Source organism: Cibotium barometz, chromosome 41, assembly GCF_041138505.1.
Source record: "Cibotium barometz isolate CiBa-2024 chromosome 41, ASM4113850v1, whole genome shotgun sequence".
NCBI classification, from domain to species: Eukaryota; Viridiplantae; Streptophyta; class Polypodiopsida; order Cyatheales; family Cibotiaceae; genus Cibotium; species Cibotium barometz.
In genome coordinates this window covers 1293313-1306581 of record NC_141086.1, presented here as the reverse complement: position 1 = coordinate 1306581, position 13269 = coordinate 1293313, and the positions used below count along the sequence as shown (strand labels likewise).

General features: G+C 40.7%; 1 protein-coding gene across 1 annotated transcript; it reads right to left on the bottom strand.

Moving 5' to 3' along the window:
- Positions 1 to 3028: 3028 nt before the first annotated feature.
- Positions 3029 to 9141, bottom strand: LOC147614590 (uncharacterized). The gene is made up of 5 exons (XM_086779752.1): positions 8376 to 9141; positions 7188 to 8292; positions 6473 to 6694; positions 3705 to 6218; positions 3029 to 3160 (listed from the first exon to the last, which is right to left on the bottom strand). The coding sequence occupies exons 1-5, from the start codon at positions 8966 to 8968 to the stop codon at positions 3029 to 3031; spliced, it is 4566 nt and encodes a 1521-aa protein (XP_086635878.1). The 5' UTR covers positions 8969 to 9141.
- Positions 9142 to 13269: the final 4128 nt, after the last annotated feature.

The window sequence follows — 13269 nt, the reverse complement described above, 5'->3', positions numbered from 1 at the left end:
CCACTACTTAAAGAATAGGTAGATAAATATCATCATCATTATTTCACATAAACTCATACTTAAAGAATATGTAGATGCATTATCATCATCATTATGGCATATTGACTCATTAATTTCATTTGATGAAATCAAAGATAGAAGATATTTATTTGTGGTGTATTCTTCAAACTCTGAATAATTTTATTCTACTTCTTTATTCTCATTGTTTGTTGTGTATTTCATTGATATGTCATGTATTTCTTCTTCAATATCTAGATCTTAAAATATACACTTGGATCAGAAAGTGACTTATATTATATACCACCAATTGGAATCTCTTTGCTCAAGATGAAACACAACCTAGAAAAAAATACATAAAACATGTATAAGTAAAAATACCTAAGACTTTCATTTTAAGTATTAAAATTCATCTCAATTTTATAAAAAGTACAAACATTTTCAAAATGTTGTGGTAAAACATATATGCCTCTCGCATGTTACCATAACTTGGTTGAGTCAAGTATTAAAAAAATCCACTTAAATGCTTTTTCATGGTTCCTTAATTACTTCTATACACCACTTTGAACCACTTGACAACATATACGTTAGTTTTAAAAGAAAATATTTTGAAACTTTAGCAAAATACTATGTATATTAGTGAAATAAAACATCTTTACTTACATGGTAGTCGCATCCCCTTGCATACTCCCATTCTTCTCTTATAATCTCCTCTCCCGCGTTTCAAGTTATTTGCTTTAGGGCACCTCTAAGCCATTTAATATTACAATACTTTCAAAGAGACTCTAAATTAGGTGGACATGCCATGTGCCTCTATGTTGATCTCTTCAAGGCTGTTCTCTCCTCTATTCTTCTCTTTCTCACATCCTCATACTTGTCAATCCACTTATCCATCACCAAATTGTTAAAACAAAATGTAATGGTATTTTTGCACATGGGCTCATCCATCTTTTGAATGCATCCTTTCTCGTGTGACACATGTGACACCATCCATTCATCCTTAATCTATGCATTACTGCATAGAGTTTTAAGCATTTCTCTACACATAAGCTCTATGTCTCTACACATAAGCTCTATGTATGCTTGCATAGCTCTATGTCTCGGGGGGTGCACCTCAAAATATGTAAGTCTACCACGTGCGATCATTAGGTGGGGTTTTTTAAATCCAAAATATTGGGTAAATTTACAGAAATACAATTACAAGTGGGGTATTTTAACTGTACTTTGGAAAAAAAAAATGTAAGTTTATAAAGAAAAAGGGGTAGTTTTATTAGCTCAAAATTCACAGATAAGGTAATTTTTAAATACCGCTTGAACGCACGTCGTAGGAGGGGCTTCCATATAGTGGACCCCCCGAGCTCTATGTATACCTCTATGCATTGTTGTATGCATAGAGGTTTATGCATGTGCTCTATGCATTGTTGTATGCATAGAGATTTATGCATTGTTGTTTGCATAGATGTTTATTCATCCTTAATCTATGCATTACTGCATAGAGTTTTAAGCATTTCTCTAAACATGGGCTCTATGTATGCATGCATGGCTCTATGTATATCTCTATGCATTGTTGTATACAGAGGTTTATGCACATGCTCTATGCATACATAGAGCCTTGTAGCTCTATGTATGTATGCATAATAGCTCGATGCACGCATACATAGAGCTACAAGGCTCTATGTATACATAACAAGACTCTATGTATAGCTCTATACGTAGAGAAATGCAAGTCTCTATATATGCATGCATAGCTCTATGCATTCCGCTACACAGAGCTTTATGTATGAGCTCTATATATACATAGGCTCTATGTATGTATGTGTATCTCTATGCATTGCTTTATGTGTTACTCTACTCATGGGGATTTCTACATGAGCTCTATGCATACATAGAGCTATGCATGTGCTAGTCCCTTCTTGTATGCCAACACTAGTCCATCTCAAGCTGGTTACGATTCTCCCACTCCCCGTCCTTCTCATCCACCTACTCCACGACATCACGAGATCTCCTTGGGTGGTAGAAGATCTGGCTCGTCTCGTCGTTGATCGAGAAGAGGAGGAAGATGTTATCGGGGATTGTTTTGGTGGTGGCAAGGTTCTCCAAGAAATCGTATCCAATCACTCTGTTTCTGCACACCATCACAAGTAAATGAGCTTCCTTACCATGTAAGAAGATCTGATGGAAGCATCATTGAGGATCACAAGAGAGTAGGTGATCGGGCAATTGACAAAGGAAACCTACAAAGTGTATAAATAATTGCAGTGTGGATTGTAAAAATGATACTTAGCAAGAATGCAAAAATCGATAATAATGTTCACGATGTTATTGAAGCAATTGAAGATAAACTCGTAGATGCAATGACAAAGATAACGATGGACCTGTTTGCATACCAAATTTTGCTTCTACTATGAAAAGTACCCAAGATCGGACAAAAACAAGACACTCCTCTGAGATGCCTATAGAAACCTTACAACATGCAAACAAGCCCCAAAACGCTCCAAAACGTGCAAAAAATATATTAATATAATTAATGCCACACTATTGGCTATACCTTCTTCCCCTAAGAGAATAGCTCAATTTCGGACAATCAAAAGAGAAGCTCCAAGAGAAGATAACAAAGGGATGAGAGCTAAGAGCACCTACTCTGATACCAATTTTTGGAGTGGAGATCAAAGTAACAACACACATATAGGCATAGCAAGCAAGCAGAGATCAATGAAAGCACAACACTCAAAGTAGATTTATGAAAATAAGTTAACATGATAAGGTCACTTACACAACACTCAAAGCAGATTGATAAAAATTAGTGATGTACAAGTGAAGTGACATGATAAGGCTTCCGTAGCTTTTTCAATTGCACAAAGTGTAGGAAAAGCTTGGGACCCAAGATTTTATAGCCTTTTTAGCTAGCCGAAGCAAGCCTAGAATTGAAGGTTACAATATGTTACATACATGCCCGTGCCATGGCTAATCTTCAACATGAACCATCTTAATCCTTGATTAAGCATCAATTAGGACAACATATAGGTCATCATCAAGTGTCATCATCAACATCACCCACATCGTCATCTTCATTATCGTCATCAAGAAGCATCGTCAACATCAACATCATCACCATCTTCATGATAATCATTATGGAAGGATTCTGGGGGCCTGTCTCGATAACCTTTAGTTACAAGTCGGCAGGCAACAACAACAACAGGTCCCAAAAAGCAATAGGCGGCAACAATGGTGTAAAGGCCAACAAGTGTCGGCATACATTAGAGTTAAGCTCAACATTTATCTAAGCATAAGAGGAATTTATTTGTCCAAGAATTGGCCAACTGCACTCAAGCTGGCTGACCAGTTCTTCTCCCTATATATATAAGCATATCTCACAATGCACCATTCTCAAGTCATTTATTCATCCTTTCAACCATGTAGAAAGTCAGTATAAGTTATGTAGGGACCAAAGGTCACCCCTCCAAGGCTAACCAAGGACATAATCAGGTGCTTCAAATTCGAGAACTGAGGCAAAGGGAGAACAAAGCTTCATGATTGGTGGGCCAGGTGCTAGAAAAAAACCATCCTTTAGTGTATTTTGCACCGGTTAAAAAAATCGATTGAATTTACTCACCTTTATAAAAACCGATAAAATTTTATAGGTTTCTGTTGAAAAAATCAGTTGAATATCGGGATCTGATTGTACTCCAACTTCTCTTTCTTCTCACTGGCTGGACAAAAAGGTTTTCTCTAGCATTGGGTGGGCCACTTGCATAAAACTCTTCTCCCATGCCACGCTTCCGTTGCTGACCGAAGGAAGAAGGAAGCTTCGTGATTGCTGAGCCCCCTGCATAAAACTCTTCTAAACTTTCGAGAGACCCAAAATCTTCTGGTAGCTCCTCCAGCTTAAGGCACCCTCCCATGCCAAGCTCTTGTAGCTTTTTCAACTGTCCGAAGGAAGAAGGAAGTTTTGTGATTGCTGAGCCCCCTGCATAAAACTCTTCTAGACTTTCAAGAGACCCAAAATCTTCAGGTAGCTCCTCCAGCTTAGAGCACTCATCCATGCCAAGCTTCCGTAGCTTTTTCAGCTGCCCAAAGGAAGAAGGAAGCTTCATGATTGCTGAGCCCCCTGCATTAAACTCTTCTAGGCTTTCAAGAGACCCAAAATCTTCCGGTAGCACCTCCAGCTTAAGGCACCCTCCCATGCCAAGCTTCCGTAGCTTTTTCAGCTGCCCAAAGGAAGAAGGAAGCTTCATGATTGATGATTCCTCTCCATTAAACTCTTCTAGACTTTCAAGAGACCCAAAATCTTCCGGTAGCTCCTCCAGCTTAAGGCACCCTCCCATGCCAAGCTTCTGTAGCTTCTTCAACTGCCCGAAGGAAGAAGGAAGCTTCTTGATTGCTGAGCCCCATGCATAAAACTCTTCTAGACTTTCAAGAGACCCAAAATCTTTCGGTAGTTCCTCCAGCTCAGAGCACTCATCCATGCCAAGCTTTTGTAGCTTTTTCGGCTGCCCGAAGGAAGAAGGAAGCTTCGTGATTGCTGAGCCCCATGCATAAAACTCTTCTAGACTTTCAAGAGAACCAAAATCTTCAGGTAGCTCCTGAAGCTCAGAGCAAATCTTCATGCCAAGCTCCATGCCAAGGTTCCTTAGCTTTTTCAGCTGCCCGAAGGAAGAAGGAAGCTTCGTGATTGCTGAGCCCCCTACATTAAACTCTTCTAGACTTTCAAGAAACCCAAAATCTTCTGGTAGCTCTATCAGCTTAGAGCACTCATTCATGCCAAGTTTCCGTAGCTTTTTCAGCTGCCCAAAGGAAGAAGGAAGCTTCATGATTGCTGATTCCTCTGCATTAAACTCTTCTAGACTTTCAAGAGACCCAAAATCTTCCGGTAGCTCCTCCAGATTAAGGCACCCTCCCATGCCAAGCTTCCGTAGCTTTTTCAGCTGCCTGAAGGAAGAAGGAAGCTTCATGATTGCTGAGCCCCATGCATAAAACTCTTCTAGACTTTCAAGAGACCCAAAATCTTCTGGTAGCTCCTTCAGCTCAGAGCACTCATTCATGCCAAGCTTCCGTAGCGTTTTCAGTTGCCCGAAGGAAGAAGGAAGTTTCGTGATTGCTGAGCCCCCTGCATAAAACTCTTCTAGACTTTCAAGAGACCCAAAATCTTCTGGCAACTTCTCCAACTTAAGGCACCTTCCCATGCCAAGCTCTTGTAGCTTTTTCAGCTGCCCGAAGCAAGAAGGAAGCTTCATAATTGCTGAGCTCCATGCATAAAACTCTTCTAGACTTTCAAGAGACCCAAAAGCTTCTGGTAGCTCCTCCAGCTCAGAACACTCATCCATGCCAAGCTTCCGTAGCTTTTTCAGCTGCCCGAAGGAAGAAGGCAGCTTCATGATTGCTGAGCCCCCTACATTAAACTCTTCTAGACTTTCAAGAGACCCAAAATCTTCCGGTAGCTCTATCAGCTCAGAGCACTCATTCATGCCAAGCTTTCGTAGCTTTTTCAGCTGCCCAAAGGAAGAAGGAAGCTTCATGATTGCTGATTCCTCTGCATTAAACTCTTCTAGACTTTCGAGAGACCCAAAATCTTCTGGTAGCTCCTCCAGCTTAAGGCACCCTCCCATGCCAAGCTTCCGTAGCTTTTTCAGCTGCCCGAAGGAAGAAGGAAGCTTCGTGATTGCTGAGCCCCCGGCATAAAACTCTTCTAGACTTTCAAGAGACCCAAAATTTTCTGGTACCTCCTTCAGCTCAGAGCACTCATTCATACCAAGCTTCCGTAACTTTTTCAGCTGCCCAAAGGAAGAAGGAAGCTTCGTGATTGCTGATTCCTCTGCATTAAACTCCTCTAGACTTTCAAGAGACCCAAAATCTTCTGGTAGCTCCTCCAGCTTAAGGCACCCTCCCATGCCAAGCTTCCGTAGCTTTTTCAGCTGCCCAAAGGAAGAAAGAAGCTTCCTGATTGCTGAGCCCCCTGCATAAAACTCTTCTAGACTTTCAAGAGACCCAAAATCTTTTGGTAGCTCCTGCAGCTCAGAGCACTCATTCATGCCAAGCTTCCGTAGCTTTTTCAGCTGCCCGAAGGAAGAAGGAAGCTTCGTGATTGCCGATTCCTCTGCATTAAACTCTTCTAGACTTTCAAGAGACCCAAAATCTTCCAATAGCTCCTCCAGCTCAAAGCACTCATTCATGTCAAGCTTTCGTAGCTTTTTCAGCTGCCCAAAGGAAGAAGGAAGTTTCTTCTGTAAAGTACATGAATCAAAGTTAAGAACATCTAAACTTTTAAAGACCAAAGTCTATTAACAGCTACAAATCTTCACTAAATATTGTCAAATTTTCAGCTGCTCAAAGGAAGATGGGAGCTTCATCATCAGTGGGCAATCAAGGATTTCTTTTCACTCTTGTAAAATTAAAGTTCATTTTCTAAAGTCAAATCTCATGAATTTACAAGAGTTTGAAGATCAAACATTGAAAAATAATAATACTGACTATATACCTGAGTGTACTTAATAAGAAACTCCGGGTCTAATAATTCTTTAAAAGGAGCCCTAGAAGGAGTCCATCTCAACCACCTTATTTCCAATGCTTTTAGCCCCTCATCATCACACTTTAGATATGTTCCATACAAAAAAAGCAATCGTAAAGATCGCATTTGGGAAAGCAAACTTGCATTCAAGATTTCCCGAGAAGTGGCAAGCCCACGGATTTGATCAAGACCCTGCAACCACAAACCAGACCATCATTGCACAGATCATTCTATCAATTTATCGCTCATGTACTGAAGTACCGGCATTAGAGGAGCATAACACAGATGCTTAGTACAGATCTACATTCACTAATGTAGGTCCCATAGACTCCATAACCCAGACACTAGTTAAATATATGGATATTGCACAAACATTGTAAGATCTAGTGTAGAGTAACTAAATGGAAAATACTGGGAGAGCCACCCACCCTCCACACCAAAAACAAGCTTCAAAACAAGAAGTGCAAGTGCAAAGATGGGACAAAGGAAAAGAGACCAATCAAAGAGTTTCTCGAGTTAAAAGTTAAGGATGAACAGTAGAACAAGTTTCTTGCTGGGCATTCACAACAACTAATTTGAATCTTTTTAGTCTTTCGTTTTTGTATTGCCTTAGCTTCCTATGGCATTGTTTGCATACATAATGTGTGCTGAAAACAGATAAGAAAATAGAGAAGTGAATGCGTACCTGCTTATTTTGCAACACTTGCATGAAGTCAGTATCATCCCATACCCTACTCCACTTGCCTGACTGTTTGACAATGCCTCTCCCCAAATCCCTCAAGTGATCGTGCATTGTCAAGCACCCATTTTTGTCCTCCTTCACTAGACAGAGATCTACCAAGCTCTCTAGACCACTTCTCCACCCCTCTACCAAATCATCGCTATCCCAAAAGTATTCGGCACTCTGCCTGTCTTCACCAATCAAGAAGCAAGCCACATCTAGAAACATTTCCTGCTCATGCTTACTAAGAGCCTCGTAGCTAACCTTCAAACAAGTCTCTATCCGTTTGTACGAAGCAGCGCTACTACTTAAAATCTTGATTGCTTCTTCCCAGAATTTCTTTTCCTTCCTCACCCTAAGATGCCTACCAAGCACCTCCAGTGAAAGGGGAAGACCAGCACATGCTTCACTTACTTTCTCTGCTAGCTTTTCAAAACCTAGATCTGGCGAAGGCTTCTTGAAAGCGTGCAGACACAAAAGTCGCAAGGACTCATCACTGTCCATGCCTTGTACCTCGTAGCATTCACCCCTGAAGACATCAGAGAAATCATTGTCGCGAGGAAATACTGTTTGGTTCCTGGTTGTTACAAGCATTCGACTTCCTGGCTGAAGGGATGTCAGATCTATGGTTTCCTCGATAGATTCAAAGTTCTCTGCATTATCCAATATGATCAAGACCTCCTTCCCCCTTAATCCAGCTTTTAAACGCGCTTTCCTCTTTCCAGCATCATCCCCTTGGAAATTCTTTTCAAGCAGCAAATCGGCAAGGAGGTGATCCTGTAATTGACTCAGTCTCTTATCCCGACAATTTTCCACAAAGCTTGCTGCTTGAAACTCCTTTCCAAGTCTCCTGTAAATAGCACGAGCAAGAGTGGTCTTGCCAATGCCACCCATGCCGCAAAGCAGCACAAAGTACACACTTCCCTTTTCTTTCAAATGAAACAGCTCGACCACATCAGAGACCCTCTCATCCAAACCAACTGCTTTGAGGTCATCCTCCACGGGAATCCTGCTTTGCATCTCCTGTGCTATCTTCTCTACGAGAGCTTGGAGCAATTGTCCTTGACGTCTGCACATTGATAATATCGCATAGATTAGTGACAAGTGAGAAGATTAACAACAAAAAACGGTTGCAAAACAAAAGTTTCGTACTTGTTAAAGGTCTCCAGACGGAAGCCCTCGAGCCATGAGGCATCACACAGAGCATCTTCCCACCCCTTGATCGTGCTTTCGCTGTGCTTGCCTCGTCTTCGATGGTCCTTGATAGCTTTTGCAAACGGCCCATTCTTCCTGTTTCTTAGGTCTTCTGGCTTCACGTCATAGAAGACCGGAAATAGCTTGGCTTTTGTAGAGCTCTTGGTGCTCTTCAACATTTCCACAAGTTCATCCAGACACCACCCAGACTCTGCGTAATTGCTTGTAAAGATGGGCACTTGAATGATTGCTTTTTGGGCAGCTTCCAGCATGAAGGGGCGAACATCATCTCCTTGAGGGAGCTCCTCCATGTCCAGAAATGCTTTGATCCCATGGCTTTCCAGGAAATGGTAAAGTATATTTGCAAATCCACGCTTTATGTGTATCCCACGATGGCTGATAAACACCTCATGGGTGCCTATAGACGAATGCAAAGGCAGATCAGCAACAGGGCACGGAGTCGCTTTTCTACTCAGGTGGCGTCGCTTGTGCCGTCCGAAAAGACTAAAAATCATCACTCCTGCCAAGAGACTAAAAATCAGCCTGAACATCTCTGCTCTCTCTCTCTCTCTCTCTCTCTCCCTCCACTCCAATGTACCCTCATAACACTACGATTCTCTCTCTCTCCGCAATGGTTCTCTCTCTCTAGGTTTCTCATAACACTGGGTGTTTCTTAAGTCGAGCAAGATGTACCCGTCAGTGTTTCCGGCCAGCATGATGTGGACTATGTATGTGTCTGAACAGTAAACAAAGGCTTAGCTTGAATTTTGTGTGTGCACTTTGTAAGCAGTCATGTCATTACTTCTCTATATCTCTATATTATCTTACTAGTTGGGAACCCGGTGCTTGTGCTTCACACGTCTTTTGAGGCTTCCAAATCAAATGCTACCCAAACCTCCTCAAACTTTATCCTTCCTTTCCCGAACCTCCAACACGTGGCAGCTTTGTGAAAGGAAGAGTTTCACAAAGCTGTCACGTGGCAAGAATTTGAAGGTTTGAGAAGGGGAGGAGGAGGTTTGGGTAAAATTTGATTTTGGAAGCCTTAGCAAGTTCGCAACTAGTAGTCAATAAGATAAAGGCTACTGCCACTAGCCTATAAAAGCATGCATATAAAAGCATGTAGTTTGCTCGATGTTTATAATATCAATACAATCAACCCTAAGTCATGCAATCTAGTCTCTTTGAGCTTTGCTCTCTCTCTCTCTCTCTCTCTCTCTCTACACACGCATTAATGTGATGGAGATATTTGACTCTCCATAGCCTGCTTGCTATCTACTATGCTACCAAACCTTGATTTCATATAGCATCAAGATGAGTGGGCGAACTAAGATTGTCTTTGGTGAAGGAGCTCACATATTTGGAAGCTTGAGAAAGCAGTCTTAGTTGGGCATAAGAGCCCATCGAGGGGGGCTAGGGAGGCACCAAAATTGGATACTAGAAGGGTTACATCAATATTCAGGCCTTCATGGTGATTTGTGCCTGATTGGGACATATCAAAAGTGGGGTATGTTGGGGTAGAGGATTAAAAGGGCCTTTGTCAATTACAGTAGGTGGAGCTTATGCAATCTAGAGCACCAAATTGTTGTGCATCACATCGATGAAGCCCAAGGCATGCACAGCCCTAAATTTAGGGTTTATGGGCCACCTTGATCTTTTGCAAAGAAATTAATAGGTTGCATTGCATCATCTTCATAAAAGTCAAAATTTGAGATTATCTTTGAGTCAGTCGAGATAGTTGCACGATGTAGGGAGGAGATGCGTTGGCTAGCAGTATAAGTAGAGGCAAAATATTTACCTAGACAAGAGAGCAATTCATCGATAATAGCCTGCTCTCCTTTGATTTTTCCACAACACCCATGATAACAAGGAACCTGAGAATCTAATACCATGAAAGCAGATGGGGGATTAAGGAGATTAAACATTACTAATCAAGCTGGTCACAAATACACAGACATAGAGATATACACAGAGCATTAGGGCGAATAGTATATGTTGATATTGATTGTGTGTGTTGATGTTGATTACAATATGGTTCATATAATTGCTTATTGCATGGGATTTCATAAGACACGTGTGATGGTTAAGATCCAGTGGTGTTCACAATAGTAGTATTCTTAAAGGGATGAGGGCGGGTGAACAAGGCTAGTACAAGGTCATGTGAAGGTGGAGATGAGGTCATGGTGATGTTACCAATGTGCACAAGGTCAGGGTCAAGACTGTTGGAGATCCAAGCATGGTGAGCTCATGATGGATCAAAGCAAATGTTAACCACATGATTAAGCATAGTAATTAGGATAATAAAAATATGGTTAAGTACGGTAATGATAGTAACTAAGCACAAATCAAGATAATCTCATTGTCATAATCAAGTTCCATACACCCATATTTATAACCTTGGGAAGGGCTCTAATCCATGCTTTGTGTACACCCTAGTGCCAACCATGCATCCATAAATCCTCACACTACATGTGCTCCTTTGAATTTTGCATGTGATACCTTTTTGACCTTTGACTTCACCTTTTACAACCTACCAAACAAATCAACCTTTGCCAATGTACCCTTAGACTTTTCTCTTTCTAAAGTGCATGCTCCTCCCCTTGCTTTGTTCATGTTGCACCCTCACACATTGCATTTCTCAACAACTCCCCTCAATGTGATAAGGGTCTAACACCTAGCATGTATTGACTTGCCCTGCACTCCATACTTATATGGTTAGAGCGGTCTGTCTAGGTTACTCTATAAACTACAATGTTGGCTTTGTCTTGACACTTCACACATCGCAAGAGTGGGGTTAGGAGCCATGCTCCTCATATTATCTAGAAGAGATGATCGGTGTTGCCTCCGTCCTATGAGGCCACGTCACTATCTTCCTTCTTTGACATTACATTGGCTTTTTTGGCTCTCTTTTTATGCCAGTAATCCTTTGCTATATGACCAATTTTGCCACAATGATGATAGGTTATCTTTGTCCCTTGTCCTTCTCTAGTCCTTGATCCTGGTCCTTTTGAGAAGAGTGCTTTCTCCTCACTCGATGTAGCTTGATTCCTCAAATCCACATCTCTTCTTTAGTGCTACTTCCACTCCTGTAATGGTTGGATCTGAAAAGATGTAGGGGGGAAGAGAGCTTGAGCTCTTGCAAGCACACACACACTCACAAAAGAGAACACACAAGGTGAGAGGCTGAAAATCTTTTTCTTCTTCACACAACACTCAACACACCATATACAAAGATAAGAGTACACACATAATGAAAGGTACTCGACCAAATACATACTAGGGTTCTCTATAGTGTGAACCCAACTAAATGAGGTGGCGCTATAACTATGCCAGTCTCTAAAATGGCTACAAAGAAGATAAATTGACTAACACACATAATAGAGTATATACAAGCGGTCCATAATGTGAACATGCTAAGAGGAGTGAGGAGATGTGGACTAGTCAGTGTAGTCCAGCTGTCGAATCTCTAGTGAAGATATGTCGATGCTAGCTACTACCAAACCTACCACCAGAGATATAAATGTCGAACGGTCGTGCAGGTGCCTCTCGTGAGTGTCAGCTCATGTTGAGCTTGACATCTCAACACTCCCCCTCAAGCTCAACTCTCCAGCTCATGAACTCCAAGCATATCTCAAAATCTGCGGAGCTTCCAAGGGCTTCATGATGACGATGTCCCCTCACACATTGGATTTCCCAACAAAGACGACGACGGCGAGCTCGAGCCTATGTATGAGGCTAGGGTCAAGAATGTGGTGAGCTTGATCCACATGGTCATTGATTGAAGGTGGTGAGACTCGAGTTGTTACAGACGGTCTACAAAGTCATTCACAATGCAACAAAGGTAAGTTAAGGTTTTGTTTTCTTACTATTTTATAAACGAGTGACACATAAAAAAGAGAGCGAAGGAAGAGAAAAAAATAGGGAAAGAAAGTAAGAGAGAGAAATAAGAAAAAATAGTAAATTTTTACAAATTTTGAAGAGAGAGAGAGAGGGAGGGAGAAAGGGAAAAAAGGAGAGAGAGGAAAGAGAGGGGAGGAAAAAGAGAAAGAGAAGAAAGAAGATAGAGGTTTTTTTCCTCCATTTTAGCTTTTAATAATAAGCAAATGATATACAAATATATATAAATAGACTATATACATGTTTTTTTAAAGACTTTTTCTCATAATAGAAGATATATTACCAAAAGTACTTTACAAATGGCCACATGGCTGCCATGTGATGTACTAGCTTTCCCTCATGCAAAAATTGAAGCAAAGTATTTTCAAAGTGAAAAAAATAATTTGAAAATAAGGAGGGTTTTTTGCTTATTTTATTCAAAATTTTAATAAAAGAAATCAAAATTTTTAATAAAAGAAATTTTAATTTTTAATTTAAGAAAAATAAGATATTGATGGGAAGAAAAACAATGAAAAGAAGGGACAAAGGGATTGTTTTTTTTATTATAAAGTGAGGGAGCAATATGAAAGAAAGAGAGAAAGGGAGATTAATCTCACATCAACAAGTGTGAAAGTGTGAAAGTGTGTGTGGGAAAGAAAGGGGGAGGGGAGAGGGGGGGAGGGACATAATAACGAGTCTTGCAACAAATCCATACATGTCAACTGGTCTTTCTCTAAGTCCATCATTTGTATAGTCCCTATATCAATGTAAAGTCTTATTCCACTACTTGACAAACAGGTAGATGTATTATTATCATCATTATTTCATATTGGCTCATTGATTTCAGTTGATGAAATAAAAGGTAGAAAATCTTCATTTGCAGTGCATTCTTCAAACTCTTAATGCTTTTATTCTACCTTTTTGTTCTTGTAAGATTCCTCCCCAACCTCTCAAAATGTCCAGCATCTTCCCCTATAAT

Excerpts from the sequence above, each read along its gene's own strand:
- LOC147614590 (XM_086779752.1), bottom strand. The coding sequence starts at position 8,968 with ATGTTCAGGCTGATTTTTAGTCTCTTGGCAGGAGTGATGATTTTTAGT. Across the intron at positions 6,695-7,187 it reads AAGTGTTGCAAAATAAGCAG|GGTCTTGATCAAATCCGTGG; the intron begins GTACGCATTCAC and ends TTGTGGTTGCAG. Across the intron at positions 6,219-6,472 it reads TTCTTATTAAGTACACTCAG|AAGAAACTTCCTTCTTCCTT; the intron begins GTATATAGTCAG and ends TGTACTTTACAG.